The 22,580-nt window shown below is 39.2% G+C and overlaps 1 protein-coding gene across 11 annotated transcripts in view; it reads left to right on the top strand.

Moving 5' to 3' along the window:
• Nucleotides 1-22,580, top strand: part of LOC140537170 (protocadherin gamma-C5-like) — a 226,653-nt gene that overhangs the window by 41,318 nt on the left and 162,755 nt on the right. Inside the window, exon 1 of one of the 11 annotated variants that reach the window (XM_072659447.1) lies at nucleotides 326-2,849. The exons of 8 other annotated variants lie outside the window; for them this stretch is intronic. In XM_072659447.1, the coding sequence (XP_072515548.1) occupies nucleotides 438-2,849 (2,412 nt within the window). In that variant the 5' untranslated portion in view covers nucleotides 326-437. Of the gene's footprint in view, nucleotides 1-325; nucleotides 2,850-12,413; nucleotides 14,926-22,580 lie in introns of those variants that run through there. 2 more of the 11 variants (XM_072659469.1, XM_072659449.1) reach the window with 2 other exon arrangements.

The raw sequence follows: 22,580 nt of genomic DNA, 5'->3' as shown, positions 1-22,580 counted from the left end.
TTTGGTCAGGTAACTAATGTAAGATATGTACTTTTTAATTTGTAAGCTATATTTAAATGTCTTTACCTCTGTTTGTGTTTCTCCGTGTGTCGAATGGATTTGGCAATACCTGGTGTGAATATATGAGAAATGATAGACATTGTTCAAAGCTATAGTGAAGTGTTGAAAGGATTCCCTGTTAAGTGGTTTCCTTTTTCGCCATGCAGTTTCCTAAAAATGCGCAGAGCGTCGCTACTCGCCTGCGTTGGGACAAAGCAGTGACTCTCCACCTACCACAAGGCCATTTTACTAAAATGGGCAGAGGGTGGAATCACATTACTACAACATTGGTGCTTGTCGTTGGTTGTACTGAATCATTTTCGAGGTATCGCGCTTTCACGGTTTGTATACATAGACGCGAGTGCAGACGACTTTTCAAGGCTTTTCACATATAAAAAATGGAATTCGGAAGACAGAGCCGTCCTTCGTTTCTCGTCGGACTGCTGGGATTCCTTGTTGGATTTCTACGCATCGTCCATGGAGAAATAAACTACTCTGTTTCAGAAGAGACGAAAATTGGATATGTGATTGGAAATATTGCCAAGGACATCGGGTTAAACGCTAAGATGTTATCGACACGCAAGGCACGTTTGGATGTCGACGATGATGGCAAAATTTATTGTGATGTTTTGAGCTCCGGTGATCTGGTCGTTGCAGAGAGAATTGACAGAGAGGAGATTTGCGGGGCAAAGACCGCATGTTTTTTAAAATATGAAATAATTCTAGAAAATCCATTAGAACTACATCATGTGATGATAGAGGTACAAGACATTAACGATAATTCCCCATCCTTTGGAAGCGATGTCATCAAGTTTGAGATAGCAGAATTGGCAGACAAAGGTGCTCGTTTTGCAGTGAATGGTGCGTACGATGCAGATATTGGTCTCAATGCGGTCCAAAGCTATTTCCTGCAAAATAATGAACACTTTAGTTTTGATGTCCATGCCAAACCAGGTGGTGGGATGTATGGAGAATTGGTGTTAAAGAAAGAGCTAGATCGTGAACAACAGCAGGAACTGACACTGATACTCATTGCCAAAGATGGTGGAAGCCCACAGAGATCTGGCAGTGCAGCTATTCGCGTTACAGTTCTAGACGCTAATGACAACGTACCAGTGTTTAGTCAGAAGGTATATAAAGTGAATGTACCTGAAAATTCTGCTTCAGGCACTGTTGTGGCCACGGTTACAGCAACCGATGCTGACGAAGGTGCGAACGGTCTAGTGACTTATGAATTTGGACACATATCTGAGGAGCTAAACAGATTATTCAAATTGAATCCGAAAACAGGAGATATTATTTTAGACGGGCAGGTGGATTTTGAGAGAGAGTCGACATATGAACTTAGTATACTAGGTAGGGATGGGTCTGGGTTAGCTTCATTTGCGAGCGTCATCGTGGAAGTGGCTGATGTGAATGACAATGCACCAGCAATATTTCTCAAATCTGTTCAAAATTCAGTCCCTGAAAATGCAGCACCAGGCACCGAAGTTGGCATAATTAATATCCAGGATAAAGACACAGGAAATAACAAACAAGTCCGTTGTTTCATTCAGCAAGATGTTCCATTCAAGTTAATTCCTTCAATTAAGAATTATTTTTCAATTGTGACAACCGGCGAACTTGACCGAGAACTGATAGGAGATTACAACATAACAGTAACAGCCACTGATGAAGGTACTCCACCATTATCTTCTTCTAAGGTCATACAGTTATCTGTTGCAGACGTTAACGACAACTTCCCTATATTTAAAGAGCAGGGATACAAAGCTTATGTTGGTGAGAATAACAAACCCGGCACCTCTATTTGTTCTGTTACTGCAAGAGATCCAGACTGGAGGCAAAACGGTACCGTGCTGTATTCTCTGGTACCCAGTGAGGTCAACGGAGTTCCAGTGTCCTCATATTTATCTGTAAATGCAGACACAGGGGTGATCCATGCTGTGAGGTCATTTGATTATGAACAATTCAGAAGTTTTAAAGTCCAGGTTGTAGCCAGAGACAATGGTTCTCCCCCACTCAGCAGCAACACGACTGTGAGTGTGTTCATAACAGATGAGAATGATAACTCTCCACAGATATTATACCCTGCTCCAGAGGGAAAGTCTGTAATGACTGAGATGGTCCCCAAAGCTGCTCTGTCAGGCTCTCTGGTCTCCAAGGTGATCGCTGTTGATGCTGACTCTGGACAGAATGCTTGGTTGTCCTATCACATTATCAAGTCTAATGATCCAGGACTTTTCACCATTGGTCTCCACAGTGGAGAGATCAGGGCGCAGCGGGACATCACTGAATCTGACAGCATGAAGCAGAACCTGGTTATTTCAGTGAAGGATAATGGACTGCCTCCTCTCTCTGCAACCTGTTCTGTGTATTTACTTATTTCTGATAACCTCGCTGAAGTTCCAGAACTTAAGGACATGACGTATGAAGAAAACAACTCCAAACTAACATCATATTTGATAATTGCACTTGTTTCAGTGTCCACCTTCTTCCTGACGTTTATTATCCTGATCCTGGCTGTAAGATTTTGCCACAGCAGAAAACCCAGACTGTTGTTTGATGGAGCAGTCGCCATTCCCAGCGCATATCTCCCTCCTAACTATGCGGAGGTTGAGGGAGCAGGAACTCTCCGCAGTTCTTACAATTATGACGCATACCTAACAACAGGCTCACACACCAGTGACTTCAAGTTCGCTCGATCATACAATGACAACACACTTTCTTCTAATTATACCCTGGAGAAAGTTCCAAATGACCACTTTGAGGAGACATTTATGAAACTAAACGTTTCAGCAGAAACTGACAAGGTAAGCTTGCTTGTTTTTAATTTTTGGTTTATTATAGGGTTATTGAAGTTTTAAATCCCTTTGTTCAGTATTTCATTCATCCATGTACTTATATATTTTGTCTGGAATTTGTTGATTTCTTTGGATTATTTCTGGACATGTAAGTGGCTTTGTTTTTAACCATTCCTGTGACCATTTTTTCAAATGCAATAATTATTTTATTCTAAAAGTTAATCGTAATTGTATTACTATTATATATATATATATATATATATATATATATATATATATATATATATATATAGGTAGATATATAGATAGATGTGTCAAATACACAGTCATTTGTAGTAGTTTGTGTTTTTAATTTCGTTCTTTATCCTTAACATACTCGTTGCGATTCTTACTTGTCAAGACAAGCAATTCTCATCGCGAACATAATTTTTTTTTTTTTGACTGTAGCATTTCCCTGTTTGTACTCAGGGGGTCGACATTTACCAGCATTTGCTTTAAAATATCCACCCGCCCTTTGCTGGGCTGCTAATGTTGAGGAAAACAGACGAGAGCTTTTGGTATCGTTTAAAAGAGATCCATCTGTAGAGCAAAGACGTGGAATCGTTACTCTATAAAACTACAATCCATAGACTTTGTCTTTTTGCTTTCTGGAGAGGTACAATATCTAAAGGAGTTGAAGATGGAAAGATTACCCTGCTTGCCTCTGTTCTTTCTTTTGTTTCTTGGTCTCTCTCCCTGCAATGGCGATTTAAGCTACTCCATTCCCGAGGAAATGAAACGAGGACACGTTGTTGGCAACCTAGCCAAAGACCTCGGACTCGATGCTAAAGCTCTCGTGACTAGAAATGCTCGTTTGGATGCAGACAGTACCAGTAAACGATTTTGTGAGCTGGATCCAAGGACGGGAGCCCTTATTGTTTCACAACCCGTAGACAGAGAGGAGCTTTGCGGCTCACGATCGACGTGTGTCTTGAAGTATGAGCTTGTGCTTGAGAGACCATTAGAGCTACACAGCGTATTTGTCCACATTCAGGATATAAACGATAATGCACCACAGTTTTCTTCTGAAAAAATTAAGCTCGAAATTCGTGAGTCAGCAGACAAAGGAACCTCATTTTTCTTGGGAGAAGCTCACGATGCGGATTTAGGACAAAACGCAGTTCAAGGATATTCGTTGGAAAGAAACGAGCATTTTTCTTTACATGTCCGTGCAAACTCTGATGGAGGGAAGTATGCAGAGTTAGTGCTTGATAAGGAACTAGATCGCGAGAAGGAAAATGAGGTTACCTTGTTTTTATCTGCTAATGATGGTGGAGATCCACGAAGATCCGGCACGGTACTGATACACGTCATGGTGTTGGATGCTAATGACAATTCTCCAGTGTTTAGTCAGTCTGTGTATAAAGTAACTCTACCTGAAAATGCTCCTATGGGCACGGTAGTAGTGACAGTCAAGGCTACGGACGCAGATGATGGTCCGAACGGAGAGGTAACATACGAGTTTAGTAGACTATCTGATAAAACCGTTAGACTGTTTTCGTTGGACAACATTAGCGGGGAAATTAAGGTCGTTGGTCCGGTGGATTTCGAAGAGGAGTCATACTATGAAATGCGTGTGCAAGCCAAGGATGGATTAGGGTCGGCCTCTGATGCTAAAGTCGTTGTAGAGGTTATTGACATGAATGATAACAGTCCTAAGATAGTTATTAAGTCTCTCACCAATCCATTCCCTGAGAACGTTACTCCTGGGACAGAGGTCGGTATAATAAATGTACAAGATGAAGACTCTGGTCAGAATCGACAGGTTCATTGTTTCATTCAAGAAGACGTTCCTTTTAAATTAAATCCTTCAATAAAAAATTATTTCTCCATAGTTACTACAAGTGAAGTGGACCGTGAAGTTGTTTCAGATTTTAATATAACAATTACTGTAACAGATGAAGGAACCCCGGCATTGTCCTCATCCACAGTTATCCATTTATCAGTGTCTGATGTCAATGACAATCCACCTACATTTGAAAAGCTGTTCTATACTGCTTACATAGCTGAGAATAACAAACCTGGAACTTCTATTTGTTCTGTTAAAGCAAGAGATCCAGACTGGCGGCAGAATGGTACAGTATTGTATTCTCTTGTGCAGAGTGAGGTCAATGGTGTTCCAGTGTCGTCATTCTTATCTGTAAATGCAGACACAGGGGTAATCCATGCTGTGAGGTCATTTGATTATGAACAGTTCAGAAGCTTCAAAGTCCAGGTTGTAGCCAGAGACAATGGTTCTCCTCCACTCAGCAGCAACACGACTGTGAGTGTGTTCATAACGGATGAGAATGATAACTCTCCACAGATATTATACCCTGCTCCAGAGGGGAAGTCTGTAATGACTGAGATGGTCCCCAAAGCTGCTCTGTCAGGCTCTCTGGTCTCCAAGGTGATCGCTGTTGATGCTGACTCTGGCCAGAATGCTTGGCTGTCCTACCACATTATCAAGTCTACTGATCCAGGACTTTTCACCATTGGTCTCCACAGTGGAGAGATCAGGGCGCAGCGGGACATCACTGAATCTGACAGCATGAAGCAGAATCTGGTTATTTCAGTGAAAGATAATGGACAGCCTCCTCTCTCTGCAACCTGTTCTGTGTATTTACTTATTTCTGATAACCTCACTGAAGTCCCAGAACTAAAGGACATGACTTATGAAGAGAGCAACTCCAAACTAACATCATATTTGATCATCGCACTTGTTTCAGTGTCCACCTTCTTTCTGACGTTCATTATCCTGATTCTGGCTGTACGATTTTGCCACAGGAGAAAGCCCAGACTGTTGTTTGATGGAGCAGTCGCCATTCCCAGTGCATATCTCCCTCCTAACTATGCAGAGGTTGAGGGAGCTGGAACTCTCCGCAGTTCTTACAATTATGATGCATACCTAACAACAGGCTCACACACCAGTGACTTCAAGTTCATCAGATCCTACAATGACAATACACTTGCCTCAACACTTACTCTTAAGAGAAATCCAAATGAAAAAGACGTGTTTGAAGATTCTCTTATTGTTGATACAAGAGATTCAGAGGTAAGCCCCTGCAAACATATTTATAAAAAATACAATGTACATTGCTGGTGTGAATAGAACCATTGTTTCCCTACTTTCAGCAACTTAAATATTTATTTAGCATTCTCCCCATGCTCTTATTAAGTTTTTAAAGAGAGCTGTCCATATGTAAACTTGTTTTTGTATGGCTTGCATTTTTGGCATTGTCCAGTGTAAACAAAGGTGCTACTTAGGTGTTTCATAGCTTTATCAGTGGACTGTAATGCAAGTCATCAATTTTTCTCTCATCTCTCCAGTACATTTTGATGAAGTTATGCATGCATACTATATAATTTGAGAAGTACTTACTAACTAGTGTTTGGCAACACATTACTTTTAGGTTGTAATCTAAGTTGTATGTCTGTTTACTTTTGAAATGGTACAGATAGACTGTTTTTAATTCAGGTACTGGGCAGGCGATCTGTGCTTTTGTTTCAACACAAGAAAAGTGACCATGATGACTTGCATGTTGTGGCTATGATTAAGGGATTTTCTGTCTCTTTTAGTTGCACTTAATACCATCTCATAGCAGGTGAACCACTTAGGGTCACTTAAGGGCTATTTCCTCTGCAGTAGCATAAATCAAGTAATACTTGTTTTTAAATGCTTTCATGTAAACTACCTGTCTTTTTCGAAACTCATATATGGTGTGCTTTAAGTTAACTTGCGGTTTGAGAATATGCCATTCGGTGGCAACCAGGATTTTTGAAGGAATAAGTCACACTACTGATTACAGGAGCAAAATAAATGTTTTGCAGAATACAGTGTTTATGAATCTTGACATTTAATTGTGTTGAATGGCACAATGATTCAGTGACTACAAGCTTTTAATTTCTATTTAAAATAATTAGTGACTTTAATAATTTACCTGATATTGCAGAAATCTTGAAAAACAAAACAGCAAGAGGCTTGTATATAATGTGATTATACATGTGTGTTTATGAAATAATAATGGTGCTTATTTTTGCATCCTATTATGTACATTTTGTGTCCCTTCTTTGGTGTGATACAGCGTTTTCAACTTCAAAATTTAACAAACAACCAAAAAAATTCTTCAAAGTCTTCAAATTTTGACGTCTCACTTACACTGTGAGCTCCCCGTGGTGCTGAAATTTAATGTTTTTTTCCATTTACTTTTTTAGAATACATTTAGACAGCCCAGTGTGACTTATCACATTTACCCAAATTCCCTAAAAAATTAAATTGAAATCAGTACGTCTATGCAACTGTTTTTCGTGTCACTTCTAACTGTTATCAGATATATTAAAACATATCATATTGTATGGGGTCGTTATAAACAATCTCTTAGGCTCCAATGCTAAAGCTCTTGAAAATAAAGATTCTACAAAGGGTTCTTTACGCGATGCCGTAGAGAGCCAATGTGGTATTCCACAAATAAGTGCTTTTGGAAAGGAAATCAGATGTATCTATAGAGAACATTTTAAAGGTGTAAAAAGGCGGATGTAAAGGTTATTGACCAATTTCCAAGTTCTTCACACCCATATTAAGTTGATAAAAATGGAATTTATTGAATCAAATATGATTCTGTTATGGCATTGGTGAAAAAAAAAAAAGGTTTATAGCACCTTTTTTTTTTGGAAACTAGGTCTGCACTTCATCCATGCTGTATCTGTTGGCGTATTTTCTACGAAGTAACATATTATTTTTTCTGATGACGTGCACTGGGAAATCGAGGCAGAGTAGCGTAATAAAAGAAGCTGTTTTGCTGAAGTCATTTGATCAGACCTAGTTGTTTATTCTTGCAATAAACATAAAATACTCAGAGCGTCGCTGTTCACCATCACTAAAACTACTGCTGAACCTTTCCGCCCATCTCCTAAATATTTAGCTGCCCAACAGACATTAAGAACGATCTCCAATCGAATGGAGTAGTCTGGTCTTTCGGTCTTTATTCCTGACGGAGTATATCAATATAACAACGTTAAAAGGTTTAAATGAGGAAGGTGGAGTTTTAGATCTGCAAATATGGTTTGCTTGACGCTCTCAGATTCGACGTTTGCTCTGTGGTCAGTATTGTTTTTCGTCTTTTGGAGCGCCGCTCACGGGGATCTCACCTACACAGTTCTTGAAGAAACGAAACGTCAATATGTAATAGGAAATATTGCAAAAGATCTCGGAATCGCGGCACAGAGGTTATCAGCACGAAAGGCCCGAATTAACACAGAGGACAGCGGTAAACGGTATGCTGACATTAGCGTGAATACTGGAGATTTGATCGTGGCGGAGACAATGGACAGAGAGGTGATTTGCGGATCAAGAATTAACTGTATTCTTAATTACGAGCTCGTTTTGGAAGACCCCCTCGAAGTACACCGCATATCTCTGCAAATTGAGGATATTAATGATAACGCGCCAAAATTTCTTAATGAACGAATTATCATTGAAATAAGCGAGTCATCCCTTAAAGGGCAGCGCTTCCAACTAGATGAAGCTCACGACTCTGATATCGGGCAAAACGGAGTTAAAGGGTACATGCTCGAGAAGAATGGACATTTTGTATTGTCTGTAAACGATAACAAGAGTAGAAGGAAATATGCTGAGCTTGTTTTGGAGAAAGAGCTGGATCGTGAACAACAGAAGGAAATCGACTTGATACTAACTGCATTTGATGGTGGGAATCCTCAGAGATCTGGGACTGCGGTTATACACGTTACTGTGCTGGATGCAAACGACAATAGTCCAGTGTTTAGTCAGCCTGTGTATAAAGTGGCTTTGGTTGAAAATGCAGCTTTGGGAACTGAAGTTGTTACAGTAAGTGCAGCAGATGCTGATGAAGGAGCAAATGGGGCAGTCTCTTATGAATTCAGTGGCATTGCTGATAATGCAGCACAGATATTTACTATAAATAAAATGACTGGACAAATTAAGGTAAGCGGAGATATAGATTTTGAGAAGGAAAAATATTATGAAATTGGTGTGCAGGCCAAAGATAGTTCGGGCTTAGCATCCACTGCAAACATTATTATAGATATCATTGACATCAATGATAATGCTCCAAAAATCCTGCTTACCTCTCTTAAAAATCCTGTACCTGAGAACATTGCTGTAGGCACTGAGGTAGCCATTATTAATGTTCAAGATAAAGACTCAGGAGATAATCGACAGATCCATTGTTCAGTTCAGCAAAATGTACCGTTTAAATTAAATCCATCCATTAAAAATTATTTTTCTTTAGTAACTATAAGCTCCCTGGATCGAGAAACAGAAGCTGATTACAATATTACCATCACTGCAACTGATGGAGGCTCTCCACCACTGTCATCTTTTAAGACTATTCAAGTATCTATTTCAGATGTCAATGACAATGCTCCATCATTTGAAGAGCTCTCCTACAATGCTTATGTAGGTGAGAATAACAAACCAGGCACCTCTATTTGTTCTGTTACTGCAAAAGACCCAGACTGGAGGCAGAATGGTACTGTGCTGTACTCTCTGGTGCCCAATGAGGTCAATGGCGTTCCAGTGTCCTCATATCTGTCTGTAAATGCAGACACAGGGGTGATCCATGCTGTGAGGTCATTTGACTATGAGCAGTTCAGAAACTTTAAAGTCCAGGTTGTAGCCAGAGACAATGGTTCTCCTCCACTCAGCAGCAACACGACTGTGAGTGTGTTCATAACAGATGAGAATGATAACTCTCCACAGATATTATACCCTGCTCCAGAGGGAAAGTCTTTAATGACTGAAATGGTCCCCAAAGCTGCTCTGTCAGGCTCTCTGGTCTCCAAGGTGATTGCTGTGGATGCTGACTCTGGACAGAATTCATGGCTGTCCTATCACATTATCAAGTCTACTGAACCAGGACTTTTCACCATTGGTCTCCACAGTGGAGAGATCAGGGCGCAGCGGGACATCATTGAATCGGACAGCATGAAGCAGAACCTGGTTATTTCAGTGAAGGATAATGGACAGCCTCCTCTCTCTGCTACCTGTTCTGTGTATTTACTTATTTCTGATAACCTCGCTGAAGTTCCAGAACTTAAAGACATGACGTATGAAGAGAGCAACTCCAAACTAACATCATATTTGATCATCGCACTTGTTTCAGTGTCCACCTTCTTTCTGACCTTTATTATCCTGATCCTGGCTGTGAGATTTTGCCACAGGAGAAAACCCAGACTGTTGTTTGATGGAGCAGTGGCCATTCCCAGCGCATATCTCCCTCCTAACTATGCAGAGGTTGAGGGAGCAGGAACTCTCCGCAGTTCTTACAATTATGATGCATACCTAACAACAGGCTCACACACCAGTGATTTCAAGTTTGTCAGATCCTACAATGACAATACACTTGCCTCAACACTTACTCTGAAGAGAAATCCAAATGAAAAATATATGCTAGAAGATTCTCTCATTGTTGATACAAGAGATTCAGAGGTAAGCCCTTCTAAACATATTTAAGCAATGTTTTCATAGATCATGTGTTGGTGTGAATAGAACCATCATTTGCAAATGCTTTTCTACTTTCATGACCCTCATCATGACCCATACAAGTTCGGACAGGCCAAAATTTACTTAGAGCTGTTGCTAAGTTGCTTTTACATAGCTTTGTTACATAGCATTGTTCAGTATAATCATGGGTGCTACTTAGAGTTGAAACAGTTACGAGTACACTGTAACTGCAAGTCATGAAATATTTTCCCCTTTATTTAGTTTGCTATTTGAAATTAAGCATTCATCAAATATCATTTGTTAACTTCTCGCTGTCTAATGTTTGGCAACCACATTTAGATTGAAGCCTAGATTAATTGTCTTCTTATTTGTGACATGGTTTAGGTTGCATAACTTTAATCAAGTGTTTGGCAGATTATATGTGTCATCGTTTGACCCAAGAAATGTGATGATGATGATGTGGGTGCTATGGCTGTAATTGTTATAGTTTTGTCTCATTTAATTATATATAGCAGTATTTATTAACCAGGTTGCAGAGGGCATAATCTCAGCTACGCAACCTGAAATGGTTCCAGGGATGTTTCCTCTGCAGTAACAAAAATTAAGTAATTTCTAGTTCAGAATAATTTCAAAAAAACATACTGCCTCTTTCAATATGCTTCTTGTTATCTTGCAGTGTGAGAACAGGCTACTCAGAGGCAATGTGAATTTTTGATTGTCAGATAATTGACAGTTCTGATTACAGTGGTTTGTGTGCTTTTTAATACTTCCTTGATCAAAATTAATGTTTTACTTGTCACTATTTTTTGTCGATGTGTATGCTTTTTATAACCTTTGCATTCAAATGCATTAGCACAATGATTTATTGACTACAAGCATTTAGTTTCAACAAACTAGTGACATTTATGCTTCGACTGATATTATAGAAATGTGGCATATCTGATTGAAAACAAATAAACAGGTGGCTTGTATTTAGTGTGATTATACTGTATGTGATTATGAAGTAATTTGGGTGTTTGATCTTGCATCTTATAAAGTGTACTATGTGCTCTCTATTTTGAGTTTTTTATAGAAAACCTCATTATCTGAAACAAAAAGGATTATGTACTGAGGAAGATTTACATCTTAAAAATGAAATGTCTCAGTGGGTATATTTGGAGGATGACTATGAGTTATTTGTGGTTCTAAAATGTAATGTTTTCTTGCATTTGCTCTGTTGGCTTACATTAGGACAGTCTATTGTGGCATAGCACATTTTCCAAATCTTTCAACAGTTAAAAATGGGTATCTGTCAGTCTTATATAACTCTTTGTTTGATTGCAATTACCGTTTTCATTTCATATTTTATTGTTACAATCAAATATCTCAATATACATTAAATCAGACCGTACAATGGAAGCATTGCAGGTGTTTTTTCACCAACTTCTTACTGTTATCAGTGATGTTTAAACTTATCAGTTGAAAATGGGTGCTTATGAACATTTGCTTAGGCTTCAGTTTTAACGTTCTTAAAAATAAAGTTAATATGGAGGTTTCATTAAGCGGTGCCACAGAATAGCCATTTTTTGCTCCACAAAGAATTGTTTTTATAAAACAGATGTATCTATGAAAAAAACATTTTAAAGGTGTAAAAAAAGCAGATGTAAAATGCTATTTACCAATTTATCGGCTCTTCACATCCATATAACTAAGAAAATGGATGTTAATAGAATTACATAGGAATCTTTTATGGCATTAGTCAAATAACCTTGTTTAGTGCCTTTATTTTTAAGAGTAAAAAGTTGTCAGCAAACTAAGTCTGCACTACATCTACACCGTTTCTGTTGGCGTATTATCTACGAGTAATATTTTATGTATCCTTATGACACGCACTTGAAAATCGAGGCAGAGTAACATAACACGAAGTTGCATTGTTGGAATCATTTGATCAGTCCTAGTAATTTATACTTGCAGTAAACATAAAATACTCAGAGCGTCGCTGTTCACCATCACTTAAACAACTGCTGAACCTTTCCGCCCATCTCTTCAATATTTAGCTGCAGAATACAGAGCAAAAAGCGATCTCCAAACAGAATGGAATAATCTAGTTTTTCGGTCTTTAATCCTAACGGAGTGTATTAATATAACAACGTTAGAAGGTTTAAATCAGGAAAGTGGATTTTCAGATCTGCAAATATGGTTTGCTTGACGCTGTCAGCTTCGACATTTGCTCTTTGGTCAGTGTTGTTTTTCGTCTTTTGGAGCGCCGTTCACGGAGATCTCAGCTACACAGTCCCCGAAGAAACGAAACGTCAGTATGTAATTGGAAATATTGCAAAAGATCTCGGAATCCCTGCTCAGAGGTTGTCAGCACGAAAGGCCCGAATAAACACGGAGGACAGCAGCAAACGGTATGCTGACATTAACGTGAATACTGGAGATTTCATCGTGGCGGAGACAATGGACAGAGAGGTGATTTGCGGATCTAGAATTAAATGTGTTCTTAATTACGAGCTCGTTTTGGAAGACCCCCTCGAAGTACACCGCATATCTCTGCAAATTGAGGATATTAATGATAACGCGCCAAAATTTCTTAATGAACGAATTACTTTCGAAATCCACGAGTCCGCATCGAAAGGGCAACGTTTCCGTTTGGATGAAGCTCACGACTCTGACATCGGGCAAAATGGAGTAAATGGCTACTCGCTGGAGAAAAACGATCATTTCATTTTGTCTGTACATGGGAGCACAGAGAGGGGAAAATATGCAGAGCTTGTTTTGGAGAAAGAGCTGGATCGTGAACAGCAGAAGGACATTGACTTAATATTGACTGCATTTGATGGTGGGAATCCTCAGAGATCTGGGACTGCAGTTATACACATTACTGTGCTGGATGCTAACGACAATAGTCCCGTGTTTAGTCAGCCTGTGTATAAAGTAGCTTTGGTTGAAAATGCAGCTTTGGGAACTGAAGTTGTCACAGTAAGCGCAACAGATGCTGATGAAGGAGCAAATGGAGCAGTCACCTATGAATTCAGTCGCATTGCTGATAATGCAGCACAGTTATTTATGATCGATAAGGTTACTGGACAAATTAAGGTGACCGGAGAGATTGACTATGAACTGGAAAAATATTATGAAATTAAAGTGCAGGCTAAAGATGGATCTGGCTTAGCATCTACTGCAAACATCATGATAGATATCACTGACATAAATGATAATGCTCCAAAAATCCTGCTGACCTCTCTTAAAAATCCTGTACCTGAGAACATTGCTGTAGGCACTGAGGTAGCCATTATTAATGTTCAAGATAAAGACTCAGGAGAAAATCGACAGATCCATTGCTCAATTCAGCAAAATGTACCATTTAAATTAAATCCATCCATTAAAAATTATTTTTCTTTAGTAACTATAAGCTCCCTGGATCGGGAAACAGAAGCTGAGTACAATATTACCATCCTTGCAGCTGATGGAGGCTCTCCACCACTGTCATCTTTTAAGACTATTCAAGTATCTATTTCAGATGTCAATGACAATGCTCCATTATTTGAAGAGCTCTCCTACAGTGCTTATGTAGGTGAGAATAACAAACCCGGCACCTCTATTTGTTCTGTTACTGCAAAAGATCCAGACTGGAAGCAGAACGGTACTGTGCTGTACTCTCTGGTACCCAGTGAGGTCAACGGTGTTCCAGTGTCCTCATTTCTGTCTGTAAATGCAGACACAGGGGTGATCCATGCTGTGAGGTCTTTCGATTATGAACAGTTCAGAAGCTTCAAAGTCCAGGTTGTAGCCAGAGACAATGGTTCTCCCCCACTCAGGAGCAACACGACAGTGAGTGTGTTCATAACAGATGAGAATGATAACTCTCCACAGATATTATACCCTGCTCCAGAGGGGAAGTCTTTAATGACTGAGATGGTCCCTAAAGCTGCTTTGTCAGGGTCCCTGGTCTCCAAGGTGATTGCTGTGGATGCTGACTCTGGACAGAATTCATGGCTGTCCTATCACATTATCAAGTCTAGTGATCCAGGACTTTTCACCATTGGTCTCCACAGTGGTGAGATTAGGGCGCAGCGGGATGTCACTGAATTTGACAGCATGAAGCAGAACCTTGTTATTTCAGTGAAGGATAATGGACAGCCTCCTCTCTCTGCTACCTGTTCTGTGTATTTACTTATTTCTGATAACCTCGCTGAAGTTCCAGAACTTAAGGACATGACTTACGAAGAGAGCAACTCCAAACTAACATCATATTTGATCATCGCACTTGTTTCGGTGTCCACCTTCTTTCTAACCTTTATTATCCTGATCCTGGCTGTGAGGTTTTGCCACAGGAGAAAGCCCAGACTGTTGTTTGATGGAGCAGTGGCCATTCCCAGTGCATATCTCCCTCCTAACTATGCAGAGGTTGAGGGAGCTGGAACTCTCCGTAGTTCTTACAATTACGATGCATACCTAACGACAGGCTCACACACCAGTGACTTCAAGTTCATCAGATCCTACAATGACAATACACTTGCCTCAACTCTTACTCTTAAGAGAAATCCAAATGAAAAAGATGTTTTTGAAGATTCTCTCATTGTTGATACAAGAAATTCAGAGGTAAGACCCTGCAAACATATTTAAGGAAAATGTACAATATATTGCGTGTTTTGGTGTGAATAGAACCATAATTTGCAAACATTTTCATACTTTCATGAACTTATACTTTTTTGAGAGCTGTTGTGGTGTTGCTTTTATATAGCTTGCATTTCTGGCATTGTTGAGTATAATCATGAGTGCTACTCATACTGTTGTTTGAGTTGCTAGTAGACTGTCACTATGAATCATTGATTTCTCTCCCTTTTCTTTAGTATGCTTTTTGAAATTAAACATTCATCAAATATAAGTTATGAAGTACTTGCTAACTAACATTTAGCTTGATTGTAGCTTGTAGGTTGTTTTACATTTTATTTTAAATTGTAGCCTAAATTATATTTCTTCTTAATTATGACATGGTTGAAGTAGCATGATTTTAATTCACTAGTTTAGCTGATATTATGTGCTGCTGTTTGAGACAAGAAATGTGATGAGGACATGGGTTATGGTAGTTTTTTTTTTTTGTTTTGTTTTGTTTTGTTTGTTTCATTTCATTGCACATTACAGCATTTATTATCTAGGTGGCAGAGGATTTATTCGGCTACTTAGCCTGAAATGGTTTCAGTGATATTTCCACTGCAGTAACAGAAATCAAACAATTTCAGCTTCTGAATATTTCCAAAAAACATGCTGTCTCTTTCAAGAGTCATACCTGAAGTGCTTCCAGTTATCTTGCAGTGTGGGAACAGGCTAGGCAGAGGCAATGTGAATTTTTGATTGAGTGATAATTGACAGCCCTGATTACAGTGGTTTGTGTGCTTTTTAATACTTCATTAAACAAAATGTGTGTTTTACTTATCACGTTTTTTAGACGTGTATATTGTATGTATATAAACTTGGCATTTAAATGTGTTAGCTCAATGATTCAGTGATTGCAAGTGTTTAGTTTTTACAAAGTAGTGACATTTTTGCTTCAACAGAAATTGGACATGCTTAATTGAAAAGAAATCAACCGGAAGCTTGAATATAGTGTGGTTATACTGTATGTGTTTGTGAAGTAATTTGGGTGTTTTGCATCTTATTAAGTGTACTGTGTGGTCGCTCTTTGGTGTTTTCAGAGAAAACAATATCTTCCAAAACAAAAATGATTATGTACTGGGGACGTTATAAGTCTTTAAAATGTAATGTCTCAGTGGGTCTGGTCAGAGGATGACTCACTTTGCGCTCTCCGTGGTTCTGAAATGTAACGGTTCTTTTTACATTTGCTCTGTTAGCTTACATTTGGACAGCCCAGTTTGGATTATCACATTTGCCAAATCTCTTATAAGTTAAAAAAATATGCATCAGCGTGTCTTGTATAACGTTTTGTTTAATTATAGTTACTTTTTAAATGTAATATTCTATTATTAAAGTAAAATTTATATCCTTTTCTAAATTTTATCAGTGATGTATAAACGTATCAGTCAAAAATGAGTGCTTAGAAACAATCGCTTAGATTTCAGTTCTAAAGTTCTTAAAAAATAAAGGTTCTACGAAGGGTTCAATGAGCGATGTCAGAGAAGAGCCATTTTGGTTCCACAAAGATTTATTTTCGTAAAAGTGTCTTATGTGTGAAAAACATTTTAAAGGTGTAAAAAGCAGATGTAAAGGCTATTTACCAATTTGAGGATTTTTCACACCCATAAAACTTGGATGTAAACAAAAATGGATGTTAAAAGAATTGCATAGGATTATTTTGCGGTATTATTTAAAGAAACGTTTGTAGTACCTTTATTTTTAAGAGTGAAGAGTTGCCAGCAAATTAAGTCAAAATGCATTACATCTATACCGTAGTCTATCTGTAGGCGTATTGTCTACGAGTAATATGTTATGTGTCCTTTTGACGTGCACTGGGAAATCAAGGCAGAGTAACGTAATACACAAAGTTTCTTTGCCGGAGTAATTTGGTGAGTTGTAGGAATTTATACTTGCAGTAAACATAAAATACTCAGAGCGTCGCTGTTCACCATCACTTAAACTACTGCTGAACCTTTCCGCCCATCTCTTAAATATTTAGCTGCAGAACAGACGGCAAGCAAAATTTTGAGACCGAATGAAATAGTCTTTCTGTCCTTATTCCTGACGGAGTATATTAATGTACCGTCGTTAGAAGGTTTCAATCATGAGAGTGCAGTTATAGATCTGCAAACATGGTTTGCTTGACGCTCTCAGATTCGACATTTGCTCTTTGGTCAGTGTTGTTTTTCGTCTTTTGGAGCGCCGTTCACGGAGATCTCAGCTACACAGTCCCCGAAGAAACGAAACGTCAGTATGTAATTGGAAATATTGCAAAAGATCTTGGAATCCCTGCTCAGAGGTTGTCAGCACGAAAGGCCCGAATAAACACGGAGGACAGCGGAAAACGGTATGCTGACATTAACGTGAATACTGGAGATTTGATCGTGGCGGAGACAATGGACAGAGAGGTGCTTTGCGGATCTAGAAAGAACTGTATCTTAAATTATGAGCTTGTCTTGGCAAATCCTCTGGAAGTATATCGCATATCTCTTATGATTGAAGACGTTAATGACAACTCGCCAAAATTCTTTAACGAACGAATTATTTTCGAAATCCGCGAGTCCGCGTCGAAAGGGCAGCGTTTCCGTTTGGATGAAGCTCACGACTCTGACATCGGGCAAAACGGAGTTAATGGATACTCGCTGGATAAGAACGATTATTTTATTTTGTCTGTACAGGGGAGCACAGAGAGGGGGAAATATGCAGAGCTTGTGTTGGATAAAGAGCTGGATCGTGAACAGCAGAAGGACATTGACTTAATATTGACTGCATTTGATGGTGGGAATCCTCAGAGATCTGGGACTGCAGTTATACACATTACTGTGCTGGATGCAAACGATAATAGTCCAGTGTTTAGTCAGCCTGTGTATAAAGTGGCTTTGACTGAAAACGCAGCTTTGGGAACTGAAGTTGTCACAGTAAGCGCAACAGATGCTGATGAAGGTGCAAATGGAGCAGTCTCTTATGAATTTAGTCGCATTGCTGATAATGCAGCACAGTTATTTATGATCGATAAGGTTACTGGACAAATTAAGGTGACCGGAGATATTGACTATGAATTGGAAAAATATTATGAAATTAAAGTGCAGGCTAAAGATGGATCTGGATTAGCATCTACTGCGGATGTGGTTATTGATGTAACTGATGTAAATGATAACGTTCCAAAAATCATTTTTACATCCTTGAGCAATCCTATTGCTGAGAATGCTGCTGTAGGAACTGAGGTGGCCATTATTAATGTTCAAGACATAGACTCAGGAGATAATCGACATATCCATTGCTCTATTAAACAAAATGTCCCTTTTAAATTAAATCCATCCATTAAAAATTATTTTTCTTTGGTAACAACAAGCCCCCTGGATCGGGAAACAGAAGCTGAATTCAATATAACTATCACTGCAACTGATGGAGGAACTCCACCACTATCATCTTTTGAGACTATTCATGTATCCATTTCAGATATTAATGACAATGCTCCATCATTTGAAAAGCTATCCTACCACGCTTATGTGGGTGAGAATAACAAACCAGGCACTTCTATTTCTTCTGTTAGTGCAAAAGACCCAGATTGGAGGCAGAATGGTACAGTGCTGTACTCTCTGGTGCCCAGTGAGGTCAAAGGTGTTCCAGTATCCTCATTTCTGTCTGTAAATGCAGACACAGGGGTGATCCATGCTGTAAGGTCATTTGATTATGAGCAGTTCCGTAGCCTCAAAGTCCAGGTTGTAGCCAGAGACAACGGTTCTCCTCCACTCAGCAGCAACACAACAGTGAGTGTGTTCATAACAGATGAGAATGATAACTCTCCACAAATATTATACCCTGCTCCAGAGGGAAAGTCTTTAATGACTGAGATGGTCCCCAAAGCTGCTCTGTCAGGGTCTCTGGTCTCCAAGGTGATCGCTGTGGATGCTGACTCTGGACAGAATGCGTGGCTGTCCTATCAGATTATTAAGTCTACTGATTTAGGACTTTTCACCATTGGTCTCCACAGTGGAGAGATCAGGGCGCAGCGAGACGTCACTGAATCTGACAGCATGAAGCAGAACCTTGTTATTTCGGTGAAAGATAATGGACAGCCTCCTCTCTCTGCTACCTGTTCTGTGTATTTACTTATTTCTGATAACCTCGCTGAAGTTCCAGAACTTAAAGACATGACTTATGAAGAGAGCAACTCCAAACTAACATCATATTTGATCATCGCACTTGTTTCGGTGTCCACCTTCTTTCTCACCTTTATTATCCTGATCCTGGCTGTGAGGTTTTGCCACAGGAGAAAGCCCAGACTGTTGTTTGATGGAGCAGTCGCCATTCCCAGCGCATATCTCCCTCCCAATTATGCAGAGGTTGAGGGAGCAGGAACTCTCCGCAGTTCTTACAATTATGATGCATACCTAACAACAGGCTCACACACCAGTGACTTCAAGTTCGTCAGATCCTACAATGATAATACACTGCCCTCAACTCTTACTCTAAAGCGAAGTCTAAATGACACCTTTGACTGCAGTTCTCTTGTTGGTAGTCCAGCAGATTCTGAGGTAAGCTTTTTGCTTACTATTTCAGTATGTTTTTTCTTTGTTTTGGTCAATATGGAACAATATTGGTGGCTTCATTATGTGTTTTTTATGTTGTTTGAAAGTACTGCAAAAATATTTTTTGTCTAATTGCATATTCCATCATAGCTGGTTTACTGCAATGTTGAAACTGAATGGAAAAATAGTTCATGTACTGTCTCTGTGTGGATGTGTGTTTGTGTGTGTGTGTGTGAGAGAGAGAGAGAGAGAGTATGTGGTAATTCTGCTGAAAATCATGATGACGCCTTTAATATACTTCTGTCATATAATTCTGTCATCAGCAATCTGTTTTGTCCATTGGTGATTTCTTTCCAATTTGTACCTCTTTTTGAGTTTTTCCATTGTGAAGCATTTTAAACTTGGCATTTTAAATTTACTTGAAAACCTACTTTTTTGTATTGAATTGAAATTGGTGCCCTTTCTGACTCTCACTTCAGCGGTGTGGTTTTTGATTCCCATACTATACAAAGTAGTTTTAAGCATTGTTGCTGAGCTGTGTGGCAGTGGAGTTTTGCAGCATTGATTAATCACTGTTTTCAATGTGCGGACTTTCCTTTCAATTTTTATAATTTGTCTCATAAAACCCGCAACTGCTCATTCTCTTCACACATTGTTCCATCTGAAAAAGAACTTTACATGAAGACTTTTCAGATTTTACAGAAAAGCAAATACAGACTTCCTGTCTTCAACATTTTTTGCTTGCTTTTTGTTGCTGTTTACTCGTAAGTTTTTACATGTTTTTTGAAAGCTATTTCTGCTTTTTCTCTAGTTCCATAACTGATTCTTAATTGTGGTTTTGGTTTGTGGACAGTCTAAGTTTACGTATGTTATTAATGTGGACAGTCTATGTATTCATACACAACTATATATCATAACCAAGAGATAACTACTTGACTGTTGACATAGATTTTTTCCCTTTGTCCTGTACCCATGCCTTATTTTGGGGGAATCCTTATCCTTTTAAGTCATACTTAATCATAGTTTGGTGTGGTACAAAAAAAAAACAAAAAAAAAACCGAGTCCTGAGTTGAATCCTGGTTATGTGATTTATTGTCAGAGTTGAAGTTCTCGTGAGATTCTGCTTGTAAAAACTTGTAATGCATTTAATGTCATTAACAACTGTATAAAGACGGTTCATTTGTGTGTCCCAGTTGAATCACTTTGTAGTACACACGTCTTGGTCTTGTTTGGCTGCTTTTTACTGTGGTATTATGGAATTGTTCCGTGATAATTGACTTTTAGAATGTTTGACTATGCTTCTTAATGTCCAAAGTTTATCTAGGACATTGACCAAGCTGTGGAGTTTATGGAGCGCTTTTAATGTCGTTTTAATTTTTTATAAAGCTGCAGTTTCATTTCCAAAACAAGTCCATATTCAGTTTATTGTACGGGCTGACGAACATCTTACTGCAATAAACCTAAAATACTCCGAGCGTCGCTGTTCACCGTCACTTAAATCCACTCATAGACCCTCACGCCCGTCTCGTAAATATTCAACCTTTTCTCCCGCATCGACAACGTCTGCAAACGACGAAATTGTCGCATTTTTTTTCCTGATCAAATCGTCTCTCTAATTTTACCGTAAGGCTCTTTTCCACACTAAATATGAATTTTAGGACGCTTTCATTTGGGTTGCTTTTACTGCTATTCTTCACTCTCTTTTGCGCCGTATGTGGAGATTTCAGCTACGAGGTTCCGGAGGAAACGAAACGCCAATACGTGATTGGAAACATAGCCAAAGATCTAGGAGTGGATGCAAAAAGATTATCTGCTCGCAAGACTCGTATTGATCCTGAGGACAGCAGCAAAAGGTACTGTGACGTTGATTTGACAACGGGCAATTTAATCGTCACGGAAACAATAGATCGAGAAGAGGCGTGTGGTCCGAGGATATCTTGCTCTCTAAAATATGAACTTGTCTTGCAAAACCCGCTTGAGGTGCATCGAATAGCTCTACAAATTCACGACGTCAATGACAATTCTCCTCGATTTCCCAGTGAGCGCATAAGCTTTGAGATAACAGAGTCGGCACATAAAGGTGAACGTTTCCCTTTGGATGAAGCTCATGACTTGGATGTAGGGCGAAATGGAGTTCAAGGATATTCTCTGCAAAGGAATGAGAATTTTATTTTGTCTGTGCATGAGAATGTAGATGGAGGAAAATATGCAGAATTGGTCTTGGACAAAGAGTTGGATCGTGAACAACAGAAAGACATTGATTTGATTCTTACCGCAACTGATGGAGGTAACCCCCAGAAATCAGGGACTGCAGTCATACATATTACTGTTCTGGATGCGAATGACAATATTCCAGTGTTCAGTCAACCTGTGTATAGAGTGAGCCTTGCTGAAAACACACCTTTAGGCACAGAGGTAATTACAGTAAGCGCTTCAGATGCAGACGAGGGGGCGAACGGGGACGTCTCATATGAGCTCAGTCGTGTAAGTGAAAAGGCAGCAAAGATGTTTTCTATCGATAGGACAAGTGGACAGATTAGGGTGAATAGCGGTATTGATTATGAGGAAGAAACATACTATGAAATGAGAGTACAAGCGAAAGATGGTCCTGGATTAGCATCCACTGCAAAAATTATTATAGACATCACAGATGTAAATGATAACCCACCTAAAATAATTTTAAAATCTCTGAACGACCCCATACCTGAAGACACAGTAGTGGGCACCGAGGTGGCCATTATTAATGTACAGGATAAAGACTCAGGAGATAATCGGCAGATGCGCTGTTCAATTCCAAACAATCTTCCCTTCACGTTAACTTCGTCAGTTAAGAACTACTTCTCTCTGCTAACAACAAGTGCACTAGACAGAGAAAAACAAACCGATTACAACGTAACCATTACTGCAACTGACGGGGGCTCTCCACCATTGTCGTCCTTTTTGACAATTCATTTATCTTTGTCAGACGTAAACGATAACCCACCCGTATTTGAGGAGCAATCATACAGCGCATATGTGACTGAAAATAACAAACCAGGTATCTCTGTATGCTCTGTCACTGCGAGAGACTCGGACTGGAGGCAGAATGGC

This window comes from Salminus brasiliensis, chromosome 16 (assembly GCF_030463535.1).
Source record: "Salminus brasiliensis chromosome 16, fSalBra1.hap2, whole genome shotgun sequence".
NCBI lineage: Eukaryota > Metazoa > Chordata > Actinopteri > Characiformes > Bryconidae > Salminus > Salminus brasiliensis.
Note: the sequence above shows the minus strand (reverse complement) of the source record. Positions and strands in the feature narration are given on the sequence as shown.